This window comes from Hirundo rustica, chromosome 3 (genome assembly GCF_015227805.2).
Source record: "Hirundo rustica isolate bHirRus1 chromosome 3, bHirRus1.pri.v3, whole genome shotgun sequence".
Classification (NCBI taxonomy): domain Eukaryota; kingdom Metazoa; phylum Chordata; class Aves; order Passeriformes; family Hirundinidae; genus Hirundo; species Hirundo rustica.
Window position 1 is genome coordinate 60,761,133 of NC_053452.1, and position 14,540 is coordinate 60,775,672.

Sequence of the window (14,540 nt, forward strand, 5' to 3'; positions counted from 1 at the left end):
TTCCAGCTCTGAATATTTGGTAATTTCTTTTTCTCTTGTGTGGCACAAAAGGAAGCACTAGCATGTGTAGTGTATTTAGATAAATACATTGATCTGAACACACAGAGGTGACACTTTCAGAAATGTGGTCCAACACGGCACTTTGCAATGTAATATTTACAACAATCTCTCTCTTAAATGTGAGCAACACCAATACTCTGCACATTGGGCATGTATATACCACCTGTGACTGGGAAAGACAAAATAAAAATCCTGTAGTCTTCCCCAGGTCATGTTCTGCAGGCTGTCTCTTGCTATGGCACAGTCCTCAGGCCCTCTGTGCACTCTTTCTTGTACAGGTTGGCCTTTGGCTGGGCAATTATGTTGGATCTCAGCAATTACTGGTGTTAATTCAGCTAATGAACATGATCCACAAATTACTGTCTCTGTTCTCAGGGCTACAAAGGTGACAAAAATCTTGTTTGCTTTCAGCCAGCCTGATCTCTTCAGGAAAATGAATTCTTGACTTTTTTAAACTCATGTACTTGGCTATCCACTGGCATGTGTTAAAACCTCTAATTACTTCTTTCAGGGACAGGTAGGTAATTACATTTCTGTCACTATCTTTTGAAAATTAGTACATCTCAAGTGGATTCAGGCTTTTGCAAAACTGAGAATCACAGCTGGAATTGTGATGGTACAGGCAATAGTAACTGACCTTGAAATAGTCAAATCTCAGATTACACAGAGGGTGTGTTGGGTCACCCTTATACAAAATTCAGTTTGGGAATTTATCTGTTTAAACCAAAGGTGATATGTTAATTAAATCTTTTCTAGCCTGCAGCATGTTTAGTATTTTTACTGCAAAAAATACTTCCACACCACATATTCTGTGTTCTGTATCTTCTAAGAAATTGAGAGAGTTCAGATTTCTGAGGACAGAATAGGGTGGGGTAATAAGAGAAGTTTTAATTAATTAGGAAAGAGCTTGCATTTTAGGTGCACAACTCTGGCTGATTTTAGTGTTAACAAATGTATGGGTGTATGCTCAGGCATTTAAATATGGTGGTCACTTTATGCAAGTTCACCTTATTTTATATCCACCAATTTTATATGTATTTAGCTATATATCTGTAATAGTTGTGGCTAATTTTGATCTAAGCTGATTACACTAGGATGTAGACTGTTACTGTTGAAGAGAACTAAGTACCTGTGCCAAGGGAAGGGTTTTCTTGCGGAAGGCTCACTGATTTTTCCCAGTTTAAATGGGATGAATCATGTTAATTGTATGCTGCTAGCCAGTTGGTTATATTGCATTCTTCTCTAAGAATGTGCCTAAAGTTCCCACAGAAGCATTTTTGATGTAACAAGCTGGCTAGAAAAATTTTTGACATTTCTGTAGCCCATACTACTGAACATCAAAACAGAGAGCCTTATCAGGGACAGAATGCTAAATTCAATTTTAAATCAGCCTTGGGGTTGTTCTTTATTGTCTTGGCTACCAACTCTATATAGAGCCAGCAATAATGTGCATTATTATGTGAGGACAACTATGATTATATGCCTCATTTGTGCAGCTATAAAAAGTATGCTTTAGTGAGAAGTAGAAATATAGACTGTGCACATTGTAATAAACTTGCTAGTCTATATTTAGGGGATAAATGTGCTTTCAGTAATTAGGTAAAATACATGGTCACCAGGTGTCCAGAAAATATATAGTACAAAATCAACTTCAATATTTTTTTAATAAATTAGCAATTTAATCAGTGTGAGTAGAGACATGATTTTTCTCACAAAGCCTACACACTCAGATGTTTGATGCACTTTTTATAGAGAATATAGTTTTTTCAAACCACACCTAAGTCTCCTAGCTGCAGTGCTTTCTAAAAGATAGCTGTAGAAATGCTGACAAGAAAGAGCAACAATTAAAAGGAATTCATATGTGACTAGTTGAACTGCAATTTTAGACCAGGAAAAACTCGAAGACTGGTTTAGTACTGGTGTGGAAGGACACACCTTTCATCCATTTCTCCACAGCTCTGTTAACATGACAGCTCTCCTTGAATGCTTTTTTTGCATAGATATTTTGGCCCTATTGCTCATATTCATCACTTTGGTTTACCCAATAACAGCATCTTTTCATTAAATTGTCCTGATTCCCTGGGAGATGATGGAATTAGGTTAATCTATTCCATCTTTAACTGTGTTTGTTATGCTGTATGTATTCATTACTGTTAGACTTCTTTTTTCCAAGGTATTTTTCCTGTTTTGCACTTCATTGCAGTAGATAATGCAATGATAAATGAGACCTCATTTATAGGTCCTGCCTAATTTCGTACACAAAATTGTACAAAGACTTGATAACTGGGAATGTTAAGATACACTAAAACTCTGAGCTCTCAAAAAGAAATAGCGTGGCTTAGCAGTCAGGTGTAGAATGAGGTTCACACTTAAACAAAAATTGAAGTGCTCCAGTGAATAGCCATGTCTGAATAACCAAAATAATTTTTTAAATATTGGGAGACATTAGAAATTCTGACACACATCTTTACCTTTGGTATATATGGAATTTCAGAACAGGTTTTTTTAAGAAAGTAGTCTTATAAATAACGTCGGCACTTTTTTTCTGGCATTGTGTTGGAAGTGGCATTTCAATCTTTTTTTGTTGCTGTAGAAAGACACATTTTTCAAAGCATGATTGATCTGTATGACACAGATTTCTAAAATAATTTACTGAATAACATTCTGAAAATGTATTTTAGTTATTGATATGTGACTTAGCTTTCAAATCTTAAAAGTTTATTTAAAAACAGAGCTATGACTAAAGGCAACATTTTGTACTTTTTCAAATTATTAATCTAGTTTTAAGCATGCTTTTGCTCTAAAAAAATGCATGTGTTATTAACAATTCTAACACATGAGAATTTGAATATCGCTGCTATTGTAGTTGTTTAATGTGGAGTTTACCAGAAAAATATTTTAATGTAGGAATGGCTAATATTTTTGTCTTCCATGCATTCTCAGTGAATAATTTATCTTTCTTTTATATACAACAATGCAGAGCTCATTTTGATGTCTCATGTTCACAGTTACTGTACAGTCTCTCAGACTAAGTTTAGACTGTAGGAGACTGCTAGGCTTGGAGGAATGGGAAATAAACACAAATTCAGTGCAAGTGCCTTTGAATACACAATATCTTTAAAATGTTTATATATTATGGTCATTTTTAAAATAAAATGTCTTCTAATTTGTCTATTTGTGTAACTTACTGTAACACATTATTTAAAAATAATCTTTAACCTGCTAATCTTTCATTATGTCTGTGGGTCTCTACCTGCTAATAAAAATAATCTATGCTTCTTAATAATGTACAGTAAAAACCAGAAAAAAACTTCCTTTGAGATTTCAGTGATTAGATTTATTCTACTTTCTAAGATTTTTCAGTAAAGTTTTTTCTTTACTTACTTGGACTTATTTGAGATTAACAATCATATATTTCCCATGTTTAGGTTTACCTTGGATATTCACCTTTAATGTGAAGTTTTATCCCCCTGATCCATCACAGTTGACTGAAGACATCACTAGGTATGCATGAGTCCTAATTTTAAACTTTAAATTACTGTTAGTCTAATTTAAAACCCACATAGAATTTTGTCTTCAGTCTGGGTACTGTACACTATAGATATTCTTACATACATCAACTGCTTTTTGGAACAAGGTTGAAAAGGTAAAATGAAAACTTCTGGAAGAAACCTGAGCAAGAAGAATTTCATGGTAGGTGGGGATACGATTTGGACAGCAGGTAAGGTCTGAGTGATAGTATGTGAAAGAAGCTGGTGGTCTATTCTCAGGCTGCTGTTTTATTATGAAACAAATGAGGGCATGGAGGTCTTGAGCAAAGCTCAAGGGAGCTAAGATACTTCAGTAATAATCTAGACTAGATTGATGAAAATGTGGGTTTACGCATATGCTTTAAATAAAGCCATAAAACATCAAAATAATTATCTTTCAAACTTCTTAGATAGAAAATACTTGGAATGCAGTGGATACTAAGCACCTAAAAATAACATTGCAAGGCTGAGTGCAGAGAACAGATTAATTTTTCTCATGAGTTACAGGAAACCTAAATACTTTGGTTTGGAGTTAGCTGACTGCTGAGATAGGATATGTTACTACTATGTGTTGCATTGGATCAGTCTTCTGCACAAAGTAAGATAGCTATGCAAGTGTGCAGCTAATATATGGCTACAGATAGTGATTTGTAGCATCATAAAAGACATTTGGTACAGAGTGTATTTACAAAAAGTTGTGTGTGTTTTCTTTGAAAATTTTCAGTGAGTTGGTTTTTCAATTGCATGTTCAACTCATAAAAACATTTTTTTGGTTATATCTTCAATCTAAGTTTCACTAATAAGACTTTTTTTTCCACTTATGTTTTAAAAAAATCTCTGCTAAGGTAGGATGTCTGCTGACTTTTAACTTGTTAAATTTGGTAGAAGGCTGTATAAAGTACCTGAAAGATTGGATTCTAATACATTCATGGTTTAAGAAAGGTAATTATGGTTTCAGTACTAAACTGGATTTCTTTTGTGTATTACATGATGCGATTAGCTTGTGAACTGCAAGGGATATAAAAGTTAGAGTTTCAAAGTCGAAGGGAAATGTCAAAGAGATGCACAGCTTATACTTTTATACCATAGATACCTACAGGCTACAATGTGAACTGAACAAGTTCCTAAAATCAGCTTTTATTTAAAACTAGATAGCTTTTTATTCACTCATATTGAAAAATCAGAATTTTTCCTGCTTTTCACATTTTTTATGAAAGTAATATTGACTTGTAAAAATCAAGTGAAATTTACTGAGTGGTAATAATGCTCAAATAATAAAAGATCATTATTAGTGCATTCGCTTACTTGAAAGCACGCTTACCCGATTGCATGCATCCTGATGAATTTTGCCATATTTCTCATTATTTGCCATAGGTAACCCTTTCTTTGTTCTTCTTTCTCTTTGGTTGTTTTCTTCTCCTTTGTCTTGCAGGTATTTCTTGTGCCTACAGCTTCGCCAGGATATTGCATCTGGCCGACTGCCCTGTTCTTTTGTGACTCACGCCCTCCTTGGTTCGTATACCCTGCAGGCTGAGCTGGGTGATCATGACCCAGAGGAGCACCGAAGTGATTATATCAGTGAATTCCAGTTTGCACCCAATCAGACTCAAGAAATGGAAGAGAAAGTGGCTGAGCTACACAAAACACACAGGTATGTCAGATACCTGTGGGATTAAAATAACTCATATCAGTGTTTTATCACATTTATATCAATTCTTCTAAGAGTATGTGTAAAACTGCTGAGGTAAACTTATTGTTACTTTGGAAATCGTTTGTTATGTAACTAAAAGCTTTTACTTCAGTGTGTTTAGCAAGTTGAGTTTGAAAATAGTGTTGCACTAAGGTCTTGGTAGAGAACTTTCGGTAAAAAGTATTTTTATATAAATTAGTTCAAGCAACATACAGATAGTTTGAAAGCGTGAAGGTGGAAATCTGTACTCAAGTAAAATAATATGCTGTGCAGGAACACTTTTCCTGTAGAGCAAAAGTGCTATTGATACGTTATAAACTGAGGTTTTTACATCAGTCTGAATTTGAGGATTCCACTCAGTTTTTTGCCAATAAATTCAAGGCTTATTCAATGGTTTTTAGGGGCTTGACTCCAGCACAGGCGGATTCCCAGTTCCTAGAAAATGCTAAGAGACTCTCCATGTATGGAGTGGATTTACATCATGCCAAGGTATTGGGGATTTGGCTTGCTTGGTTTTGTTTTAGGATAGATGTGCTAAGTATTAAAGAAAATATTGTATATATAGATTATTTTTTAAAAAAGTCACATGCTTCATTTTTGGCTGTAAGCCTTTATCTCTTGGTTACAATAATTTCTCAGTTTACAACTCTAATATCAGTAGAATTTATATATAAGTTTATTTACTGCATAGACATGTGCAGCTTGGAAATAATATTTCACTCATAACATAAGAGCAGATAAATACATTTAAAATGTCATATTTTCTATGCCAAGGAGATGCGGGGCCGACAAAGTGAAGCCTAAAGCAACATGTAATTGTTTTCATAGTACCATGAGAGTTAAAAAAATATGGGGGGAGGTCCTGGGCAGGGGGTGGGGGTGTTGAATTTTGGTGCTTTTTCCACTTCCCAGGGTAGGTGAAATCAAATTTTCATTTCAAGTGGGATTTTTTTTTTTTTTTTTTTTAGTTAAAACCCCCAAAGACAAACCAATAACCTCCTCCCACTCTCTCACATAAATCCAGAATCTCAAATCATTAGGAAATTTAAGGTATTGTAAGCATATCGGTCTTGCATTTAAAAAAGAAAGCCAAGACTTTTTAAGTACTGGAAAAACATTGTTAGATTTTGTTTTGTTAGTTCTGCCAGTGAAGCAACTCCATAATGACAGTGTTGGCATTTGATATAGTTGATCTGTTGTTGGGGAGGACATGAGATTCTGCTTCACTGTGTAGTGTATCAGTAAGTGATTAGTTTTGTAGCCTGTAAAACATGCATCAAATGCTGCCAGTGAAAGAGAAACCTATCCATTACCTCCTCTATCTTTGCTGGAATAGTATGTGACTGTAAAAGATCACCTTGATCACCAGCTGGTTCAGACTTGCACTGACTGTTTTGAGTGGGACAGGCCTGGTTTTCATTTTTCTTCTTTTAATATTCGTTGAAATTATTGCGTGCACACACATTGGCTATACCTTTCCTGCTCTTAAGTTGTTAACTTAGTCCCTATTACCAGAATATTGAAGAATTTCCCAGAACTGTGGCATATGAATGCCAAATCCATTACTTAGAGTCCAAAGTCTTTTCTATAAAATGAATATGGCTAGCTATTTCTCATTTAAGAATCTCATTGTCAGAGTCAGGTTTGAATATGAAACATGTCCCAGTTACAATATTCCCTCAAGGTATGTCAGCAATAATTACTTGTTTGGAATGTTATTGAAGTGGTTTTTATGAAATTGTCTCATACCTGGCAGGATTCTGAAGGTGTGGATATCATGCTGGGTGTATGTGCTAATGGTCTGCTGATTTACAAAGACAGACTCCGGATCAACCGCTTTGCTTGGCCAAAAATTCTGAAGATTTCCTACAAGCGAAGTAATTTCTACATCAAAGTCAGGCCAGCAGAAGTAAGTAGCGCCTTTCGGTCTTGTTTCTTTTGTGAGATCATTTCTGTCCAGCAACAAGAAAACATTCTCATTTTTTCCACAGTTGTCCTCATAAGCTTATGATATATTGCTGCAGAAGTTAGGAGGGCTTTTTCCTCTTCAGCTTCTAATGATTGTATTAAACACTTGTCTTGATTAGTAAAGGCAAACCAAGAAGAAAATCTAGTTCCTTTTTTTTTTAATAGAAGCTGACTTATTATTTTATTGGGGTTTCTATGGAAAAAGCTAGTTACATTGGCCATATTCTCATTGTGCAAGCTTGCAATCCTGGGAAAGAGCCAGCTGCTCTTCCTCTTTGGATCAATAAATGTCAGCACATTAAGTTTGTGTCTGTAACCAAAGGCTTGAGTTGTCTTGTAGAATGTTATAACTTTGTTAGCTGCCATGGAAGTAGTGGATTCAACTTTCTCTTCAGTTACTGCTAGAAGTTTCTGGGAGTTGCTGAAGGAGGTTTGTGCATGTTTTGAACCCTTTGTAACAGAAAATTTAACAAAACCCCAGAATGTCAAAGATTGTAATGCTTTTTTAGATCATACTGTAAAATATTTAAAGTGGCTTTTACTGTGTGAATAAATAAAATAAGAGAGACATCGAAACACCAATTTTACAATACTAACTTTGGGGTCATGTAAGTTTTCTAATACAGATGTTTTGTTCTTGGATTCACTGATGCTGTGCGTAGATGAATTTTTTTTTGCTAAGGAAGTACTATATTGTGATACAGTGTATACAAGTTTAACACTGCTGTATGGATTTCAGACTTTAATTAAATCCAAGCAAAGTGCAAAGCACAACCTGCAGTACAATTGCTTCATGCAATTTATCCATCATGACATAGCCCATCAAGTATAATTCTTTTAAAAGGCTGGAAAGTCAGATATTTTTAAAAAATGTTTTAAAAAAATCTTATGAAGTCTTATGGCAGGAGTATTATGGCTTGATACAGTAATACAGCTATCTTAACCCTACCTATTAATTAACAGCCAGCTTAAGGAAATGGGTTAATTTATTTGTGGATTCCTTCCAGCTGGAACAGTTTGAGAGCACTATTGGGTTCAAACTGCCAAACCATCGGGCTGCTAAAAGGTTATGGAAGGTTTGTGTGGAGCACCATACTTTCTTCAGGTAAATGATAATTCTCTCCTTCTCCCACATTGCAAGGTATGTTTGTATCTTTCTTTTAAAGGAGAGGAGGAAAGTAAAGATTTCCCTCGTCTTTCCCCCTTGCAGTATCACCTCTTAGACAGAAGATACCCTGACAATAACTGACCCCAAATTACTAATTCCTAAAGTCTCAAGTACTATTAACTGCTTTATCAAAACTTTCAGAGTGCTAAGAGGATAGAACTAAACAAGTGGTCATGGAGTGCTGGAAGTATGCAAGAGCTGTCTGGCCTCAATCCTGTGCCATGTGCTCTGGAATTACCCTGCTTGAGCAGGGAGGTTGAATCAGATGACCCACTCTGGTCCATTCCAACCTGACACATTCTGTGATTGGTGGTAAGATTTCCTGAAAGACTGACTTTTCAGAATGACCACCTAGAAAGCCTTTATATATCATCACAAGAAGCTCTTAGGGCTTGACAGTAATCTTCATTCTTCTGCTTAGTGTAAATGCTAAGCAGGTGTGTTAATGCTTCTAGCTAAGTTTTTTCTTATTTATGAACTAGGCTGCAGCCTCGGAGTCACAGATTTAGGTTGAATCTCCTATGAATTGGAGAGGCATTGAATCTGAGTTTTTTCTTCAAAGCACAATACCTAGGGTGTGTAAGTGCTAAGCTTTCTCCTTCAGTAGCCTGTTTGTTTTTAAAAAAAATCAGTTATGTTTTAAAGTAGATGCAGTCCTGTTGCTGAATATACTTGCTAGACAGAACTTCAGAGAACTTGGGAATCAGGAGGCCTAAGCAAATGGTTACTGGAACTGTCTCATGGGATGGTTTTCAGGATTCAGGTTTTCATTGGAACTGTCTCATGGGATGGTTTTCAGGATTCAGGTTTTCATTGAATGAAGCATGTTTTCAAGTGCAAATGTAGAACTTATGCTGAGATTGACAAATCTCAGCATACATCAGTTTCCAAATGCTTAATTTAGAAGCGTTTATATTTTAAATCTTGATCAGATTTTTTTTGTTTTTTTGGTTTTTTTTGTTTTGTTTTGTTTTTGTTTTTTTTTTTTTTTGTTTGTTTTTGTTTTTGTTTTTTTTTTTAAATGTTTATGGAATTCATTTATTAACACAGGCCAGCATTCTATTCTTCTTGAAAATTTGAAGTGTCCTTTGGCTGGTGGTGTCTATTACCACAAATAGCATGCAGTTTTGTTCACAGTAAAAAGTTTATTAATACTCTTCAAATAACTTAATGTAGTGATTTGCTTTTTGGTAAGATATATTTCCTAGTTTTATAGTAATAAAATAGACCTGAATATGGAAAAAGTAAATCTTATGGAAGCCAAAAATCCTAAACTGACAACTAACATTTATAAGTCCGAAAGCTTTCAGGAGCATTAATAGGTATGAAATAATCTTACTACAGAAATTCAGACATAATAAGAATAATTGGATTTTATTCCAATCAGAAGTGGCTTTTCCTAACCAGGAATGACATTATAACAAGAATTATGTAACAAATACTTGAACCATTCTGTAAATCCATATACTCCACTGATGTCGTCAGAGAGAAAATCCTCAGAACCTCTCATCCTGATTTAAAAACAGTAAAATAAAGCCAGCTCTATTTTTCTGCAAAGATAAAAAGCAGAAAACAATTGCTACGGTCCAAGAGACCGTAGCTCATTCAGAGTATGTGTAAAGCTTGTGTAGGATGCTGCAGTAAATTGTGTACAGTCTAGATGCATATTTTTAGCTTCCAAATCTCTTAGCATGCCATATATAACAGAGTATGATTCCTTATGTTGTCTTGTGTAATGTTTCAGTTTCTCTAAAATAATCACATCAAGATCCATTTTCTTAAAATGTATAGGAAATTCACCAGTATAAGAAGTATTTGTAAAAATTGTAATGAACCAAATTGAAAATGATACCAAAGGGCATTGTATTCACCTGTTATCAGCTCAAACTTAGCAGATTCCAGTAGCATTTTCAAAGAGCAGCAATCTACTTTAAATATACAGTCAGACCATATATCTACATAAAAAAATTTGAGGTAACCTTGGTTGGCAACTCTGGATCTTAACAGTGTCTGCAAAAATGTGCTTGTATTTCCTCTTTATGATTTTATTTTATATTTTAATGATTTTTTCAGCATCTCCTCAGAATGTCTTAAAGTGGTAAAAGCATAGTTTTCATTTATTTTACATAATTAAGCCTGTAATAAAAAATCCATTCAAATGCCCTTAATCAGGAAGTAATTAGTTCTCTTGTTTTTTCCACATTAAAAGATTAAAAGTTTATCTCAGCAGGGTGAAAGATAAAAATGGCAGTTAATACTGCAACCTTGCCAAAACTGGAAAATCAAGAACTGAAGGAACCTTGGAAAAACCCTTTTAGCCTTCTTCCTCTTAGTACATAATGCACTCCCTGTTGGAAATAATGGGGAGAAAGACTTGTATAGAAGCAATGAAAGTGAAGCCTTAAGTTCATAAGTGGCCTTAGTGCAGAAGGGTGGATTCGTTTGTCTTGAATTGTTTTCTTTATAAATGTTGGAACAGATTAAGATTCAGGTGCATGCATATGCATCTTAGACATGGGGAGTTGTATGCTTTTGGCTAGTGCCCCAATAAACATCCCCTCTTAGGGAAAAGGGGGGAAGGTGTTTTTAAGATTTAGGTTTGCTTCTCATTTCCTACTCTGATTTGATTGATAAGAAATTAAATTAATTTGTTCCCAACTCTAGTCTGTTTTGCCCATGAGGGCAGTTGATGAATGATTATCTCCCTGTCCTTACCTCACCCATAAACTGCTTGTTACATCTGTCTCTCTCTTTTGTCCAGCTGAGAAAGGGAGTGTCTCTGGTGGGGCTCTAGTATCCAGCCAGGGTCAGGTCACCACACTAGCTCACTCTTCTGTTCATAGGTATCTGAAAATCCTTCAATTTTGCTGAAACACATTTAGAATGGCTGTTGTAGTCTTCAGAACCCAGAAATGCATACTGCCTTAATATATGTTGGATTGGATTCCACTGACACAGATATTTCTGTACAAATGCTTCAGAAGAGAACAGCATCAGCACAGTTTGAACTCTTGCTTGCTCATCTGTGCCATCCTCAGTACAAATGGCACATGAATTGCTGGTTCTGCTTGAAAGAAGTTGATGTTCAGTGAGCTGCTCATTCTTTGCAAATTCTCAAATCAAGAAGCTTTGTCTGCAATAATCTGATAGCTTTATACAGCGAGAGAGAGTAGGCCATGATGGGTAAGCATGTATTTGCAGCATTACATTGATCCAGGAAACAACTTCAAAAGCCTTTCCAGAGAAGCAGGGGCTGGGAAGAGTTCTTGCAGTGATGGCTCTTTGCCTTATCAAGGATGGCAGTGGACCCTCAGTGTTGCTGTTGATGCTCAGATTTCAAAAGCAAAGTACAAGCACTAGAGGTTAGATGAGTATGAGCTTGAAATCCTCATACTGAAGGAAATTGAGGGATGTAGAGAGGACCTGTCTTCAAATTCACGTGATGGTGGTACAGAATCACAGAATCAACCAGGCTGAAGAAGACCTTGGAGATCATCAAGTCCAACCTATGACCTAACACCACCTTATCAACTAAACCATGGTGCTAAGTGCCACATCCAGTATTCTTTTAAACACCTCCAGGGACAGTGACTCCACCACCTCCCTGGGTAGCCCATTCTGGACTTTCTGACAAGGACTCCAACACTTAGGGTACAAACACACATACCCAGCATTAACAGTACATGTAACTCTCTTTCTCACCCTTTTCACAATGTGCTTCTTCCCCTACTCCTTATATCCATAAAACTTCAGCCTATATAATTTTATAAATGACATTGTAAAAAAACTACAGTCTGAATGTAGACTGTTAAACTTGTTGCTGTTGGTTAGCAACTCTCCAGTCTTCTCAGGTTGGTTTTTTTTTTCCCCTCTTGATACTCCCTCCTGTACAGCTTTGAGATACCATTCCCTAACTTTGAGGAAGAACAGCTGCTGTATTGGTTGGTACTTCAGAATATAGGAAAGGTGGTGGAAATGGAATGTATAGCTTTTACTATAAGTAACTCTAAGGAGAGATCTGAGCTATTCTACATGACCTATAATGGCTTCGGCTTTCTACAAAAAATTAAAATTTAATGAAGATAGCACCAAAAGATAGGAGTCCCGGTTGCTTAGTCATACTGTGGAAAAATGTGATGGTTATCATCATCACTTTGACTCCAACTGCAAACAATAAATAATATGCATTGTTTTAATGATCTTTGAAGAGCTTACATTAGATTTCTTTCTTGGAGAGCACAAATTATGTACTGTGAATTGAAGTGCAGTAAGTAGCTTTAAATTACCTCATTAAATACTTACAACAGAGCCTTTTAAACTGACTTTCCTCATATTTCCCTTTTAGACTTGTATCACCAGAACAGCCTCCAAAAGCGAAGTTTCTGACCTTGGGTTCCAAGTTCCGCTACAGCGGCCGTACGCAGGCACAGACGCGACAGGCCAGCAACCTCATAGACAGACCAGCTCCGCACTTCGAACGCACTTCCAGCAAACGTGTTTCCAGAAGCCTCGATGGAGGTATGAAGTTTGACTTAGTTTTTCAGTGGTGTGATTACGTGTTGTCACTCTGACCTGACCAACATTTGGAAATGCTAACATTACGGATGGCCAGAAGGTAATTTGACAGATTTATGAATTTCAGTTTCTAAAGCCACTTTAGGTACTTGTCCATTTTATGGTTACATTAAGTTCAGTCACTGCCTAAATGGTATGGCACTGCTGTGAATATATGGAGTTCTCTATATTGGACAGATCCTACATAGCATCTGTCTACACTACTCATACCTTTTTTAAGGCATAGGCACACACTACAGGCTCTTAATAAAATTGTTTGGTCAGTGGCATCTTATGGGATCTGGGATGGCCTGAGTGTCTCTAAACAGAAAAGGCTGAATGAGTTGTTTCTTAGGGTTTTCCATCATTTTGTTCAGGATATTTATTCACTACTTCAGTGTTTAGTTAAAATTTTTTACATTGATTTTGAATAGCTAAAGGGTTTTTTGTTATTACTGGTATTTGATTTGTTTGAGCAGAAATACCTTCTGGTTTCCTTTATTAGAAATTGGCATTCTTTCCAAAGGCAGGTATAGCAACACTATATGTGAGAGATGTAAGAGCACATCTTACTCAAAATCACTACTGCAATAATATATTAAAAAACACTTCAGCAAAATAACATGAAGCTTGACTTATATTCAGGCATGCACAACTGCACTGGAATAGAAGTGAGTCATGACAGTGATGTGAGTTTAGCTACAACAGAGCTGTCAACTTTCTTATTTTTTAAAAAAATTCTTTGCTTAAAAGAGTTTTACTTCTGCAATCATTCTCTGTACTATGACAAATGAACAAACTGTGACATTTGCTTGGGAAACCTACCAAGTCTTACCTTCTGAGAACTGAAGTAAAAATGTGAGGCAAAAGTGCTTTCACACTTCATAGCGTGTGATGACTTCTTGTGGCAATGCAAAAACCCATCACCACATCACTGTTTTATGATCAAGCCTTTCTGGCATCCCTTGTCGGTCATCTACAGGCATGCAGGCATGTGTGTTCTGGCCCTAACTTTCTCTCTTACAGAAGCATCAGGGTCAAAATTCTGAGCACAATGAAACATTGTTCTGAAAGCAGCTTTGCACAAAAGGATCTGGACGCTCCTGTGGAACAGGATGAACATGAGGCAACATGAGAGTGCCCTTACAGCAAAGTATGCTGGCTGTATTCTGGGCTGTATTAACAAAAGCGTAGCCAGCCCATCAGAAGAAATTATTGTTCCTTCCTCTTCAGTACTTTCTGAGTCCATGCCTGAGATATTGTGTTCATCTTTGGGCTCCACAGTATTAGATGGGCAGGGACATATTACAACGAGCCCAGTAAGGATCACCAAGCTGGCCAGAGGGCCTCTGATATATCAGGAGAGGCTGAGGGAACTGTGGTCCTTCAGCTCTAAAAGGAGAAGGCTGTCATGAGGTATTGCTGTCTACAGCTACTGACAGGGAACCTGTAGAAGAAACAGAGCCATGTGGTTCTCGGAGGTGTGTGGTGATAAGGCAGTGAGGTGTCCCTGCAATTTGAGACACAGCAAATTTCAGTTACAAGTAACAAATTTTTGCTTGTTTAAAAA

At 36.3% G+C, this 14,540-nt stretch overlaps 1 protein-coding gene across 15 annotated transcripts in view; it reads left to right on the forward strand.

The window, feature by feature from the left end:
- The window catches only part of EPB41L2 (erythrocyte membrane protein band 4.1 like 2), a 109,095-nt gene that overhangs the window by 66,876 nt on the left and 27,679 nt on the right, over positions 1-14,540 (forward strand). For all 15 annotated transcript variants that reach the window (XM_058420034.1, XM_040060419.1, XM_040060431.1 and 12 more), the window contains exons 7-12: positions 3,489-3,564; positions 5,023-5,241; positions 5,682-5,769; positions 7,037-7,189; positions 8,256-8,353; positions 12,762-12,934. In XM_058420034.1, coding sequence (XP_058276017.1) covers positions 3,489-3,564; positions 5,023-5,241; positions 5,682-5,769; positions 7,037-7,189; positions 8,256-8,353; positions 12,762-12,934 — 807 coding nt within the window. The remainder of the gene's footprint in view (positions 1-3,488; positions 3,565-5,022; positions 5,242-5,681; positions 5,770-7,036; positions 7,190-8,255; positions 8,354-12,761; positions 12,935-14,540) is intronic.